The sequence below is a fragment of the Nannospalax galili genome, unplaced genomic scaffold (assembly GCF_000622305.1).
Source record: "Nannospalax galili isolate Female #2095 unplaced genomic scaffold, S.galili_v1.0 scaffold1225, whole genome shotgun sequence".
Classification (NCBI taxonomy): domain Eukaryota; kingdom Metazoa; phylum Chordata; class Mammalia; order Rodentia; family Spalacidae; genus Nannospalax; species Nannospalax galili.
The window spans coordinates 512,757-528,809 of NW_008352717.1; the positions used below are offsets into that span (position 1 = coordinate 512,757).

The 16,053-nt window shown below is 44.1% G+C and overlaps 1 protein-coding gene across 1 annotated transcript in view; it reads left to right on the plus strand.

Annotated features, from left to right (window-relative positions):
- Nucleotides 1-16,053, plus strand: part of Vps13d (vacuolar protein sorting 13 homolog D) — a 250,567-nt gene that overhangs the window by 39,994 nt on the left and 194,520 nt on the right. Inside the window, exons 20-25 of the mRNA XM_008849943.3 lie at nucleotides 939-1,090; nucleotides 4,177-5,208; nucleotides 7,886-7,976; nucleotides 10,089-10,215; nucleotides 12,213-12,393; nucleotides 14,481-14,663. Coding sequence (XP_008848165.2) covers nucleotides 939-1,090; nucleotides 4,177-5,208; nucleotides 7,886-7,976; nucleotides 10,089-10,215; nucleotides 12,213-12,393; nucleotides 14,481-14,663 — 1,766 coding nt within the window. The remainder of the gene's footprint in view (nucleotides 1-938; nucleotides 1,091-4,176; nucleotides 5,209-7,885; nucleotides 7,977-10,088; nucleotides 10,216-12,212; nucleotides 12,394-14,480; nucleotides 14,664-16,053) is intronic.

The following is a 16,053-nucleotide window of genomic DNA, read 5'->3' on the forward strand; positions in this document are numbered from 1 at the left end:
CCGAGCAGGTCAGTCTGTTAATCTTGGTGTCTGCAGATCTAGGTAAATTCTGGAGCATGACTCTGTTTATTGGTGAAGACGTTAATGCCCTTGAAAACACCCTGATTCATTTAACCCGGGGCCTTGCCTGTGCTAGGCATGCCTTCTGCTTCTACATCCAGCTCCACTGGTTTGTGTAAGTGTTTGATGAACAGTTCCTGTCTCAGCTCAGGATTAAAGTTGTTTACTTAGATCCTTGCCTGTGATTCTGATTTAGGCCCAGTAAGAGGGCTATGTATCTCTACTAGAGAGCTGGGCTATGTGTCTCTATTAGAGAGCTGGGCTATGTATCTCTACTAGAGAGCTGGGCTATGTATCTCTGTTAGAGAGCTGGGCTATGTGTCTCTATTAGAGAGCTGGGCTGTGTATCTCTATTAGAGAGCTGGGCTACGTATCTCTACTAGAGAGCTAGTAAAGATGAGCAATCTGGTTGGAAAACCAGCTTTTATAGCTAAGAGAAATTTAATGTAGTCTGTGGATTGGATTAGTGTTTACTGTAGCATATATATATTTCATTTATTTGTTATGTGTGTGCTTACATATGCATGTGTGTGCATGCATGCCACAATGGTGCTTGTGAAGGTTAGAGGACAACTTGTGGGAATTGGTTCTGCTACCATGCAACTCAGGTTTTCAGACTTGGCAGCAGGTGTGTTTACTCTCTGTGCCAGCTCTCTGTATCATGTTTTAAAGCTGCTAAGTAGAACGCACCTCTTCTGTATTTTTTTTTTTCTGTGATTAGCCTTGGAGTTCTGCTTCCTCTGAGTTTAGTGTCATTCATAGATCTCACTGGCCAGGCCAGATTGTTGTCCAATGAGCTTCATTTTTTCCATACTACTTGTAAGCATCAAAAAAGTAAATATTCGTGTTTACAGTCTGTTTCTGTTCTCTTCTGCCAGCCTTCCACATCCTGAACAACACCACCATCGAGTTTAAACTGGAGAAGATCCCCATAGAGAGAGAATCTGAGCTGACTTTCTCCCTCAGTCCTGACGACCTGGGGACCTCCAGCATCATGAAGATTGAAGGAAAATTCGTCAATCCTGTTCAGGTGAACAAACACCTGATTGATTTTTTTTTTTTTTTTTTTTAGATCAGATCAAATATAGGTCTCCCTTGTCCGAGATTCTAGACACCAGAAGTGTGGATTGTGGAACTTTGTAGTATTTGGAACATTTGCAAAACCTTTATTGATTGAACATCTCTAATCTCTAATCTGAAATGCTCTAAAACAGGAAATGTTTTGAATATTGTATCAGCTGTGGCAGTTTCAGATTGTAGGTTTTTTTGGATTTTAGGGGTATTTTGGATTTCAGATTTGGAACACTTAGCATGTATTTATTTTTTAAAAAGAGTTAATTAAAAATTATTCTTTAAGCGCCAGGCGTGGTGGCGCATGCCTTTAATCCCAGCACTCAGGAGGCAGAGGCAGGTGGATCTCTGTGAGTTCGAGGCCAGCCTGGTCTCCATAGTGAATCCAGGACAGCTGGGGCTACAGGGAGACCCTGTTTCACAAAAAACCAAAAAAAAAAAAAAAAAGTATTCTTTAATTATGTATATGTGGGGGGCGCTGTATGGCACATGTGTGCCCTTGGAGACCAGAGAGGGATTCATACCCCCTTGGAGCTGCATTTACAGGGGGTCGTGAGCTACTTGACATGTATACTAGGAACCGAGTTTGGGTATTCTTCAAGAACAGTACACACTACACACTCCCAACCAATGAATGGGCCATTTCTCCAGCCTCACCTGTATTTTATATGTCTAAATATATTGTAAGATTATGTTATATATTTATGTATTTACTGCTGGAAGTAAAATATGTAAGTTCATATTAATGTTATTGATAACTTGTTCCAGTAAACATGGAATCCTGGTCTAGCTATGTAGCCCAGGCTGACCTTGAACTAATAGTCCTCCTGAGTCAGCCCTTCCAAGTGCTATGATTATGGGTGTGCTCTGCTGCACTCAGCAACTTGTCCTTTTATCATGTCATTTTATCCCTGGACAATCTTAGCTTTCTTCATGTGGAGTCAAGGTGAGTTGTACAAAGGAAGAAAGTAGATCTTTATTTCCATCACCATTCGGGAACAGGGAAATTATTGCCTAAAAAACCAGTCTCTCTTTCACAAGAGGATATAATTATCACCCCACTTTGGATGTCCTTAGATCAGACTGTTGAACAGTGAGCTGTTAACAGACCCATTCAAGTGTGTGTGTGTTTGTGTGTGTGTGTGTGTGTGTGTGTGTCCCCTTTCTCCTTCAAAAGTGTCATTGTTTTCCTGGTTTCACAGGGACTACAGGAAGGGATATTCAGTTCTAAAACAAAGGCAGTCAGGGTCTTAGGAAGGTGGACCCTATTCTCAGGCTGTAGTTGGTCAGGAGTCTGTCTAGTAGTTGCTCTGGAGTAACCCAGCCATGTGTATTGTTGGCATCAGTGGTGTGGGACTTGGGGTGAGAAAACCTCCTCCCAGCTCTTTTTTGAGACAAGGTCTCATGTAGCTCAGGCTTATCGCTAACTTGCTATGTTGCTAAGGATGAGTTTGAATTTCTGATCCTCCTGCTTCCACTCCCAGTGCTAAGATTACAGGCTTTGCCACTATGCCTAGTTTATGAGGTGCTGGGGAGTAAACTCAGGGCTTTGCACAGCACTTTAGGCAAGCACATTACAAAATAAGCTTCATTCTCAGCCAAAAAAGCTATAAGAAATGAGTTTAGATACTACAAAAGTAAGGTTTTAAGATGATTGTTTACATTGTTTGGCAATTGATTTTAATGATACTTAAGTTAATTCTTTAAACTATTTTCTTGTGGAAATTTCTTTAAAAAAATTTTTTTATTTTATGTGCACGTAGGTAAGTGCACCTGTGTCATGCAATGCCTGTGGAGGACAGAAGAGGCTGTTGGATCCCCTGGAACTGGAGTTATGGACAGTTGTTAGCTGCCACGTGGGTGCTGGGATTCAAACCCAGGTCTTCTGCAAGAACAGTCAGTGTTCTCAAGCCCTTGTTTTCTGTGACCTGCACAAGTATCCCTGGATTCTGGATCTTTGTTAGCATTGCTGCTTTTTTGACTAGAACCCTTAAAAGGTGCTGCTGTGCACCTCTGATTACATTGTGTCAATGGCATGTCATGTCTGGCTGTCTAAGATGCTGCCATTGATGATGGTGTGTAGGTGGCAAGAGCCTGATTCCTCACTTGTAAAATTCTGTGTCAGTCAATCCTGTAATGCTTTATTCCACTAATGAACTTTTTGGGCATGAAGATTAAATTAGGGGTTACAAAACAGTCACTTCCCAATTCTGTCATAATTTCTGCATCTATTAGTTTGAACTCCTGTGTTAATTGCCCCTAATTAATTTTAAAAACTTACTTGGAAATATTTTTAAATAAGAAATTATAGCTAAAAGAAAGAGGCTGAGGGTGCAGCTCAGTGATAGCATGTTTGCCTATCATGCACAAGGCTCTGGATCCCATCCCCAGCACTGACAGAGAAAAAGGTAAGAAAAAGAAACAGAATCACCTTGACTCATCATCATTATTTGAAAAGTACTAAACATTGTTCCACTGACTGATGATCACAACTAGTTGTGACCCTGTGCTGCACCCACATTGGACTTCCCGAAGTATTCTCTCATTTCTGCAGTTGTTTTGTGTGGTTAGAAAGAATGGCTTTGTCAACTGAAGCATACAGTGAGGACTTCCTGGACATGACTGTGTAGGTTATTCTGTGGGGCGCTAGGTAGGGTGAGCCTTATGAACAGAAGTGGGCAGAAGGAAGGAAGGACAGAGAAGAGATGATAGCTCTTGTTGCCAGCTAACTGAGACCTTAGGGAACAGAAACACCGACTGGGAATTTAGGCTGTGTAACAGTAATAGTGCTTGAGTGGGCTGGAGGGATGGCTCCGTGGTTAAGAGCGCATGCTGCTCTTCCAGAGGGCAGGAGTTCCATTCCCAGCACCCATGTTGGGCTGCTCAGAAACACCTGTAACTCCAGCTCCAGGGGACCCAACCCCCTCTTCTGGTTTCTATGGATACCTGCACTCATGCATCTACTACCCCCTATATACACAATTAATAAAATAAAGCTGGAAAAGAATGGTGCTGGAGTAACTGAATTGTCCCCTTTGAATGCAGGTGGTGTTAGCCAAGCACGTGTATGAGCAGGTTTTACAAACGCTGGACAACCTCGTGTACAGTGAAGATCTGAATAAGTTTGCAGCCAGTGCTCCGTCCTCCCCTTGCCCTAACTCCCCTGTGCCTGCCATCAGTTCCTGTGGAGAACCTTCTGCGGAGAGGAAGGAGAACGGATTGTTCAGCCACTCGAGCCTCTCGAGTGCCTCTCAGAAGTCCTTGTCTGTGAAGGAAGCTAAAGCCTTCACTCAGATTCAAGCCAACTTCTGTATCTCGGAGCTTCAGGTTCAGCTGAGTGGAGACCTGACTCTGGGGGCCCAAGGTCTTGTGAGCTTAAAGTTTCAGGATTTTGAGGTGGAATTCAGTAAAGATCATCCTCAGACCTTATCCATTCAGATTGCTCTGCACTCTCTCCTGATGGAAGACTTACTGGAGAAAAATCCGGACTCCAAATATAAGAACCTGATGGTATCCCGAGGAGCCCCTAAGCCATCTAGCTTAGCACAGAAAGAGTATCTTTCCCAGTCCTGCCCTTTGGTATCCAACGTGGACTATCCTGACATGCCTCGGTCTCTCCCTTCCCACATGGAGGAAGCTCCTAATGTCTTTCAGTTATATCAAAGACCCGTCTCCACAAGTCGGAAAAAGCAAAAAGAAGCCCACGATAAGAACTACCCCCTGACCCCACCTCCTTCTCCCTCAGTAGATGAGCCCAAGGTGCTTGTTGGAAAGAGTAAATTCGATGATTCCTTAGTCCATATTAATATATTCTTGGTGGATAAGAAACATCCAGAATTCTCTTCCAGTTACAAGCGCATTAACCGGAGCATTGACGTTGACTTTAACTGCTTGGATGTGCTGATCACCCTGCAAACCTGGGTCGTGATCCTGGACTTTTTTGGAATTGGCTCCACTGCGGACAACCATGCAATGAAGGTGCTGCCTGAGGACCTTCTACAAAATGTGAAGTCGGAATCCAGCGTGTTCATGGAGTCCGAGCTCCAGGACCCAGTGAACTCCAAGCTGGATCTCAAGGTATCTTTTAAGTTCTGAAGATGAGCTCGAATCTCTCCTTCCATGCGAGCATTGCACATTCATAGCCTGTTGGCAGGGGAGCTGCATGGTCTCTACCTTTACGGGTGGACATTCACGACATTAATGTCTTAGGAAAGTTTGTTGGAAAGCCCATCGGAAGGCAAGGGAAATGCACACTGTAAACAGCTTGTCTTTCCCTTGGGCTCTGTGATTCCGGGAGACCTTTGCTTCGGAGGCTTGTTCTCTCATCTCCCCTCTCCTTGGATGACGTGAGTTAGTGTATGCAAAGCACACAGGAGCAGCTCGTAAGTGTGGCTTTTTCTTGAGCTGCCTATTCTCTCAGAGCATCATTGGCTTCACTGAGGGTCCTGTAGTGACCATTAAAGTAAGAAGTGTGGAAGGATCGACTGCCTGGCCTGGTGTCCAGGCACTTTCCGTGTACCCAGTAGCTGTGGCCTTGGAAACTCATGGGACCACTTTCCCTCTCGGTTTATTTCATCAGTAAGTTGGGCATGTGCAGGAGTACCTCCATAGAGGGTGGTCTTGTGCAGTCCCTGAGATGGCATACTCGAAGCCCTCCACACAGCACGTGGCACGCAGTAAGCAGCCAGTGAGCAGCAGCTGTTACAGCTTTATTATGACGTGGATCTCCATGCTTTAACTTGTCCTTACTACTCACATTGTAAATATTGAAAAAGAAGAAGGTAGCATTTAAGGCAGGATCTCAGGCTGTCATGCCTGATGGAGCAGTAGGCGGTTAACGTTAGTTGACCATTTGGGGTATATAGGCCTGTTGCAACTAGCACATTTCTAGAATTCTAGCCGGTGAGCAGCAGCTGACGACTTTTGTGTGCCTTGGGGAGGAAAGTCTGTCTTGTGTATGGACTTGCACTTGCTGCTGAGGAGAAGCCAGGAAGAGGATTCCATTTTACCCCTTGCTGCTGTTGTCTTGTTTCTTTAGCCCACAGCAGGCTTTATTCTTCTAGAAGTGGAAAGCTCTGGGGAAGAGATGGGAAAAAGCCAGTTTGCCTCTTGCTTGGGAATGGGTGAGCACTTTACTGTGCTAGGAGACTCTGGGGCCTTGGCCCAGCTAGGTGACTGAAGGTGTCAGAGCATTTAGTCGTTCTTTGGACTTACGTGATGTGATGGTGACTTTGTTGTGGTGCCTGTGGGGATTTGCCTCAGGAGCGCTTCCCTGCCACCTTAAATGTGCTCCCTGAGGGCATAGATGGCAGCACAGGACAAGACCAGTTTGTGGTCCTCAGCAGTGTGCCCTTTGAAATAAGAACCTTTGAACATTTTTAAAAATATTTTATTTATTATTTTTATTTTATGTGTATGAGTGTATGGCCTGCGTGTATGTGAGTGCACCTGTGTCGTGCAGTGCTGCAGAAGTCAGAAGAGGGCTTCAGATTCCCCTGGAACTGGAGTTAAGGATGGTTCGTAGCTACCATGTGGGTGCTGGGAATCGAACCCAGGTCCTCTGCAAGAGCAATCAGTGCTCTTAACCATTGAACCATCTCTCCAGCCCCTGAACATTCTTATTGTAAAGAATTTCTGATATATCACAGAGAAAACAAGTCCTGAACCCCAGTGGCCTCAGCACAATCACCCATCACATCACCTTTACTCCTTTTGTCTTCATAAAGTATTTAAGGCAAATTCTAGGGCTGGCAGATGCCTCAGTGGGTAAAGGTGATTGTTGCCACACCTGACGACCTGACTTTAATCCTTGAGATCCACAGGGTGGAAGGAGAAAACTAACTCTCGGAAGTTGTCCTCCTGCCTCCACACATGTGCTGTGGCATGCACCCGGAAATGCACGCACGCACGTGCGCACACACACACACACACACACACACACACACACACACAAAGTGTCAAAAAAATTAAAGCCAATTCTAGGTATCACTGCACCTTTACATACTCCAGGATTCATTTCTAGAAAAAGTAGACTATTTTTCTTACATAATAATCACAATAGATTGTCACATCTACCTATATCGACAGAAAGGCCCTGGTGTTATGTAATACTAGGCCACCCTCTACCTATATCGACAGAAAGGCCCTGGTGTTATGTAATACTAGGCCACACTCTACCTATGTCGACAGAAAGGCCCTGGTGTTGTGCTTGTGTAATACTACGCCACCCTCTACCTATATCGACAGAAAGGCCCTGGTGTTACGTAATACTAGGCCACACTCTACCTATGTCGACAGAAAGGCCCTGGTGTTGTGTAATACTAGGCCACACTCTGATTTCCCTGAGTATTGCACAAATGCTGCAGAATCTGAAATCTGAGTTCCCTCCTACAGGCTCCATCAGCTGCTGTGGTGTGACTGGGCACAGGTGCAGTTGGTGTAATGAAATGTTTGGACTGACAAGATGGCGGAGCAGGTGAAGGTAACCTGCCACCATGCCTGATGATCAAGAATCTGAGTTTGATTCCTAGGATCCACAGGGTGGAAGGAGAGCACTAACTCTCACAAATCATCTTCCGCTCTCCATATACAAGCCATGGCGCGCATTCATACACACGCATACATACACATAGGGTTTACCTTCAACTTTCCAAGCCTTTCTGTGTTTTCCTTCATTCTTTACTGCCGTTTCCCTGAGAGGAGCTCACCTTTTTTGTCTTCAGTAACTCGCCTTGCTTTCTGTCTTGTGTCCTAGGTTCATTCGCTCTCTCTTGTGCTGAATAAGACCACCAGTGAGCTTGCTAAAGCAAACGTGTCCAAATTAGTAGCACACATGGAGATGATTGGTAAGTGCAGCAAAGTCAAACTTGCAAAAATTGGTATTTAAACTTCCAGGGCAAAACTTATTGTCTTCACATGCCTAGGAAAATGTAGATCTGTGATATATTTGAGGGAGAAATGGGGTACTATTAAAAATGAGACCGGGGGCGGCTGGAGAGATGGCTCAATGCTTAAGAGAACTGGCTGTTGTTGTAGAAGACCTGGGTTTGATTCCCAGCATCCACATGGATGGTGGCTAACAGCCTTTTATAACTCCAGTTCCAGGGGAATCCAGTGCCCTCTTCTGACCGCCATGGGCATTGTGGGACACGGGTGCACTTATACACATGCAGGCAATACACTCATACACATAAAATAAAAATAATAAATGAAAAAAATGAGACCTGGGAAACAGGAAGGTCATAGGACTGTCTGAGAAAGCAGGGGTAAGTTCACTATGTCTGCACCCTTCAGTAGGGGGAGCTAGCAAGAGAGGGCATGGCATTCTGTAGCAGGGAATTGTATACAGCCAGGGTTCCGTCTGGTGGACTTTTGCAGGTTGCAATTCTTCTTAGAATACAAATAATCAACTCAATTAAGTTTTGAGTGGCAGGGGTTTATAGGGCATGAATTAAAACACCCATTCCTTCCTTAAGGACTTGTAACATGGTAGCAGAGGTTGCAAAGCTGAAATGTTGGTGCTGTCAAGAAAGCAGCATCCTAGCTGGGCGGGGTGGTGCACGCCTTTAATCCCAGCACTGGGGAGGCAGAGGCAGGCAGATCTCTGTGAGTTCAAGGCCAGCCTGGTTTACATAGTGAGTTCCAGGACAGCTGGGGCTACAGGGAGACCCTGTCTCAAAAAGACACCCCCCCCCCCCCAAAAAAAAGCAGCATCCTTTGGAGAAGGATGAGCTGAAGTAGAGCTGTCATGCCTGGTGTTAATTACTTCAGAAAAGCTTCCTGGAAGAGATTTGTCTTTCTAATTGGGAGAAGCATGGTTTTTATGTTAGAAGAGGTTAGGACTCAAAAACTAATGTGCATCTTCGTTTCAGAGGAGCTGACTCAGCCTGCCCAGTGTGTGCCTGGTGGTCATGGTAGGAGTGACAGCATGGTCACAGTGGATTTGGGCTTGTAGAAGTAGTGCAGAATATTCATTTCAGTGTCCACACAGTGTTAGAACAATTTCTTTTTTTCTCCTGAGACAGGGTCTCACTATGTAACCTTGGCTGGCCTAGAACTCATTATGTAGACCAGGCTAGTCTCAAACTCACAGAAACCCACCTACCTCTGCCTCCCAAGTGCTGGAATTAACAATGTGCACCACCACGCCTGGCAAAAAGGATCACTTGAGCCCCGTTCCATGTCATGTGCCCCAGCATCCCTCCTGCCAGCACACTCCTTCCAGTCTGCCGTCAGCGCCTGTCTCCATGCATCAAATGGTTGTCTTTTATGGAGGTACTCTGAAACCCACTCAGTGCTGCGTTGTAGCTGGCTTCTTTCCAACACTTCCTCCTTGATTCTTTTATTCATAGTGTGAGTAATAGGCTGATGCTTCAGTCATTTCTCACCAGCAGCCTGGTCTCAAAGAGAGCCCGTTTCTATCTGTGTCTGTCAGTGTTTCCCCCTTCAAATTGTTTGTGCATTTAGTTTAATTTCATTCCCCTTGTAAATGTTACTATGTGATGCTGCCAGTGTATTTCAGCTCCTTTTAGACCTTGGCATTGAGACTCTTAGAAATATCACATAAAATATTTTATTGGGTGTTCTGGCATCTGAAAGTTTACTTCTGATACTTAGTTTGATTAAAAACTGAAAGTCAGCTACATCTGGTGGTACACACTTTTAAAACCCAGCACTTGAGAGACAGACAGGTGGATCTCTATGAGATGGGGACCAGCTTGGTCTACCTAGCGAGTTCTAGGCCATCTGAGGCTATAGGGAGACTCTGTTTCAGCCCCCCTCCCCCCCCAAAAAAACCCAAAGAAAAGAAAGTGAAAGTCTGAGGCATGTGCATGTCACCTTTTAACTCCAGACATTTTAAAGGTATTTGTCTATCATCTATCTACACGCACACACACACACACATATACACACACACACAGGTCCTTAATAATGTATTCTAATTTTGACACCTGTAGAAGGGGACCTGACCCTGCAGGGAAGCATTGGGAGCCTGTCTTTGAGTGACCTCACATCGCATGGAGACTTCTACAGAGAGCGCTTCACCACAAGTGGAGAAGAGGCACTCATCTTCCAGATGTTCAAGTACAAACACTTCTCTCTTGATAATGTGTTGTAATCATTTGCTGCTTAGAGTTCTTCTTTATTTTCCATATGTTTGTGCACTCATGGGCACCACAGTGCACACATGGAGGTCAGAGGAGAACTTGTGAGAATTGGTTCTCTCCTTCTATCATGTGGTCCAGGATTGAGCTCAGGTCACCAGGCTTGGCAGCAAGTGCCTTTACCCGCCAGCCCACTGTTTAAAGTTCTTATTGATTAAATAGTGAAGAAAAATTCAAGGTTTTTCTTTCTTAAGTAAAACTGAAAAGATCCTGTTTGTAGGTAGTGCTAATTTATGTTAGATTCATTAAAGAAGATTTGCATTGGGGTGGATTACTTAGTAAATATGTGAGTATGATTGAAACAATCCTGATATAGAAGGCCTGGACCACACCATCTCATGTACCCTGAGGCTTCTTAGTCTCCCGTCACTTTTTCTCTGTGAATAATGAGGGACTGGAATAACTCCTGAGCTTCCCAGGTAGCCCCAAGTGTTCTGGAATGAGTGCTGCTTGTGCTAGTAATGCCAGAATGCATTTTCTGTGTAATAAATCTGAGTTACACTGAGTCCCTCGTTGAACTGTGGATGGCATTTAGGACTTGCTGCTTATTTTGAATGACAGATTTTCAGATGGTGGTTTCAGTTTTTTTGAGCGGTATTAGAAAACTTGGATGCGCACTTGCATGCTTCTGCCCATCATAGAAAACACGGATGTGTGCTTGCATGCTTCTGCCCATCATAGAAATTCTTTTTTTTTAAAAATAAAAAAATTTTTATGTGTGTGAGTGTATTGCCTGCATGTATGTAAGTGCACCCATGTCGTGCAGTGCCCTCGGAGGTCAGAAGAAGGTGTCGAATCCCCTGGAACTGGAGTTAAAGGCGGTTATTAGCCTCCATGTGGGTGCTGGGAATTGAACCTGGGTCGTCTGTAAGAGCAGTTGGTCTTAACCTCTGAGCCGTCTCTCTAGCTGCCGTCAGTGTTCTCATTTACTTGGTCTAGGCCCATGTCCAGTTCCTGCCCCACTTTAGTGTGCTGATGTTCAATCAGGACTGAGAACAACTCTTCCAAGGAAGTCTCTGAGCTGGGCTGTGACTCACTGGCAGAGTGCTTGCCTGGCACGCACGAGGCTCTGGCCTCATCTTCCACACAGTGCTTCCACCTCCTCATGCCCCACAAAGAACAGTGTGAGGATTTTTCACTGTTGACTGATTATCATGCATCCAGCAGAGCTTTACCATACTCTACTGAGAATTTAGAGTTTAGATTTTAGATCCATTTGTTTATTTTATACCCCACAATGGCATGGTTCTATAATAAATGAGATGATTAATGTAAAACTCCTTAATTCTCTGCTCGGCACAAATATGCATTCCTTAGCAAGTGTGAATTCCTTTCTCTGGTGACTGTCCTGCATAATCATTTCGTATTACAGCATCGTGGTTCATTAAATTCAAAATAGTTGTAAAGTCTTCTAATTTATCTTTAATTTACATTCTCCATTCCAGTCTACATTTCACTGAGGTAAAGAGATGACTTCTTTCTGATTTCAGAAGATGCTTTTTCCCGGAAGCACTAGTTCTGATGTCTCCATTTCTCCATGGCTTTCTTTCTAAAATTTTAAAATTACTTTCTAAGTCTGTGTCTCACAGAGTCTGCTAGGAACAGCCATAGCTCCCTTAAAGGCAGGGAACGGTGTGTGCAAGGTCAGAGCCCAGGTGGATTAAGTGAGTCCTTGGGGGTGGGGGTGGGTGAATGTTCCCCTCAGCGGTGCCCACTGTTTATAGCCCTGGGTATCACAGCAGGCTTTTACTTAATGTCCTCAGCACCATGCAGAAAATTATAAAGACTCTTGTTTTTAGAGATTTCCATTTTGATAATTAAATCTTTCTTTTTGGGCATGTCCTTGAATCAACCCACGTTTCCTTCCAATACTCTTTGGATCTTGCTGCTGAGTCCCATTTTTTTGTTAATTTCTAGATATGGCCAGCCGGACCCTCTGCTCCGAAGGGAGCATGATGTTCGAGTGAGCCTGCAGATGGCCTCTGTGCAGTATGTGCACACACAGCGCTTTCAGGCAGAGGTGGTGGCCTTCATCCAGCACTTCACTCAGCTACAAGATGTCTTAGGGCGCCAGCGAGCTGCCATAGAGGGCCAGACGGTGGGTGGTGTCATGTCTCCAAGTTGCTTTTTCAATTTGGCTGCTCAATAAAACTTTTTAAAAAGAGTGTGTGTGTGTGTGTGTGTGTGTGTGTGTGTGTTTGTTTGCTTGTGGAGGCTAGAGGTCACTCTTAATTTTGAGATAAGTTCTCTCACTGAACCCAGATCTTGCCAGTTTGGCTAGAGAAGGTGACCTGCAAGCCCCAGGGTGGGATCCTCCTGTCTCTGTCCCTAGTGCTGGGATTGCAGGTTTGCACTACCATGCCCAGCTTTTTATGTGGCTTCTAGGGGATTGAACTCAGGTCCTCTTGCTATGTGGCAAGCCCATTTTTCTTTTCTTTTTTTTTAGTATTTTGAGGCAAGGTCTCCAAGTGTAGATCAAGGTGACCTTAAACTTTTGATTCTCTTGTTTTAGCCTCACAAGTTCTGAGATTATAGGTATGTGCCACCACGTCCAGCTCCATGATTCATTTTTACACTTTGAGTTATTTCTGTAGGATTAATCCCTACAAATGGTATTGTTTGATCAAATCCATGAATTAAAAAAAAACAAAACAAAACTGAAGTCTGACCATGAGGCAGTGAGCTAAAGCAATGAATAGTTTTTCAACTTTCAAAACCAACTCTCTAAACACTCCTGGAAGTGTGCATTAAACACTTATTTTTTACATGTGGCTAACATGATAGCAGTTTTTCTTTTGTTTTAACATTTTTTAAAATCTTTTGTTTTAGACAGTGTCTTACTGTGCATCCCTGCCTGGCCTCACATGTGTACAGCATGGGTGGCCTTGTGCTCATGGCTGTCCTGCCTCACTCAGTCTCTGGCGTGCTCCCTATGCCTGGTATAAATGCAGCAAAGGTGCTTTACTGAGTAAATGGATTTACCTTTTTTTGGAGTAAATAAAAGTCTTTTACCTTTTGCTTTATGAAATTGCAGAGGACAGAAGGTCAAAGGAATGCCTTTCTACTTTGAATAAGATTAAATATGTGGGCTTTGAAGCAAGCGGATCTCAAGAATATCCAGTCCTGGCTCCTGGAATCAGAGATTTATAGAGCAAGCTGGCCAGCTACTTTCATTTGCTGACGAGATTGAAAGGCTGTTTTACTTGAACTTTAAGCTCTTTTCCAATATTGATTTGGTGGTAGGCATATTTGACTTAGGTAGGACTTTTTAAAAATTTTGCTGTTGGTGATTAAATTCACGGCTTTGTACAAACCCAACATGCCCTCTACTGATCAGCTACGCCTCAGGCCCAAGAGCAGGATTTTTATTCCTGCCTTTTCTCAAGCCTATAAAACTACAGTGGGACTTTAGATTTCTTTTTAGAATGATTTATTTATTTTTATTTCATATGTATGAGTGTTTTGCCTGCATGTATGTATGTACCACATGCATTCCTGGTACTCTAGAGGCCAGTGAGAGTGTGAACAGGTGTGTCAGAGTAACCTTGGGGGCTGTCAAGATGATCAGTAGGTAAAGGCACTTGCAACAGAAAGCATTATGTCCTAAGTTTGATCCCTGGAACGTACATAAAGGTGGAAGGAGAGAACTAACTCCGCAGAGAAATGTGTCGGCACTCATGCCCCCTCCCCTCAATAGTAAAAAATCAAAAGTTTAAAAAAGATTTTTTGGGGTGGCATAACTCAGTGATAAAGCACTAAGTCCAATCTCAGTTCTGCCCCCTCCCCCCGAAGTAGGCTTTTGTACTACAAAGTTATATTTTTCTCTCTTAATAAAGCAACACAGGCCTAGTGGGTGGGCTCAGTGGGTAAGACCTCTTGTTACATTGTTTTTACATATGTTCTGTGTACTTTAATATATTTTATCATCTTTCTGAAAACATGTTCCCATTTCTCTTGTGATTTCTTCTGTAATTCATAGGCTGTTTAGACATGTGTAGTGTAATTTCCAAATATTTGAGGCTTTTCCTTTGCCATCTTGTCCTGTTTCTCATTTACTCTGGATGTCACAGAAGAAGTTTTGTCTGCTCTTTGTTTTATAAATTCTCGAACACTGTCGGAATCTCTGGATAGTTGATTCTAAAGTTGGAGACTTGACTGAGCCTCTGGCAACTTTCTTCCTCGCAGGTGAGGGACCGGGCACAGCGTTGTTCCCGGGTCCTTCTGGACATTGAGGCTGGCGCTCCTGTTCTGCTCATCCCAGAAAGCTCCAGGTCAAGTAATTTGATAGTTGCAAATCTGGGAAAGTTGAAAGTCAAGAACAAGTTTCTCTCTGCTGGTTTTCCTGGGACCTTTTCCTTACAAGATAAGGTGAGCAATCACTGTCTGTTTCCTTTTCAGCTTAATGAGTGTTTGAACAAGAACTGAAAAATCCCATACTGCCCTAGATGCTCCATAGATGCTGTTACATTTGAGGCCCTGTGACTAGAAGATTTCTTTGACATTTTACCCTCATTTCTTTTATGTGTATGAGTGTTAAGCCTGAATGGCGTAAGTGTACCTATGTCATGCAGTGTCTGCGGAGGACAGAAGAGGGTGTTGGATCCCCTGGAACTGGAGTTATGGATGGTTTTAGCTGCCATGTGGGTACTGGGATTCGAACCCAGGTCTTCTGCAAGAACAGCCAGTGTTCTTAACCACTGAGCCATATCTGCAGCCCTTTACCCTCACATCAATGAACCCTTTCAACTGAAATACTGTAAATTGTAACCCTTACTGACTGTAGTAACTTGTTTCAGCAAACAGCCTAGTGGAATCAGCCCTCTGACTATGTACAGTACATGTAAAAGCATTCCTGGGCTGAAGAGATGGCACAGCAGGTCAAAGTGCTTGTCTCCAAGCCTGATGGCTGAGAGTAGTCCTTGAAACCTATGATGGAAGGAGAGAACTGACTTGCAAAAGTTGTCCTCTGATGTCCATGTCGACCATACCATGCATGCCCTCCCCATCACACACAATAATAAATAACAATTTAAAAAATAAAAGCATTCTTCTCTGTTAGCTGTACTTTACACTGCTAAGCTGTTTTCATCATTTAGCCCAGTGTTTTTCATCTGAAGACGTTTGGAAACATCTTAGTGGTAAAATCTTATGTATCCTGCTTTGCAGTGTTAAATGAGCTGGCACTTTGCTTACAGTAGCGTTTGGAGGTACTCAGCATGAGGCTTGCTAGCATTTTCATTTTATGTTTGAGAGGGCTGGACCCTGAGCTTAAACACCTGGCAAACTTCAAAGTTGGGAGGACCTGGATGCAGTCTGATGACACCCTCTCCATTTCTACATTTCGGTCGTGTCGTTTCTGGAGGCCAAGATTCCGTTCTCAGAGTGAGCTGCCACCATTTCTTGCTGGGCTCCAGCCTTGCATTCGATCTGCTTATTTCATGCCCCCGCTAAGAATTCCTCTTTTTGGGAGCTGGAGAGATAGCTCAATGGTTAAGAGCACTGACTGCTCTTGCAGAGGACCTGGGTTCAATTCCCATCACCCACATGGTGGCTACGATCCGTTTTTAACTCCAGTTCCAGGGGAATCCAAAGCCCTCTTCTGACCTCCACGGCGTTGCATGACATGGGTGTACTCACATACATGCAGGCAATACACTCATACACATAAAATAATAAATAAAATATTTTTTCTAAAAAAAAATTCCTCTTAGCTGGGTGTGGTGGCACACGCCTGTAGTCCCAGCACTTGGGAGGCAGA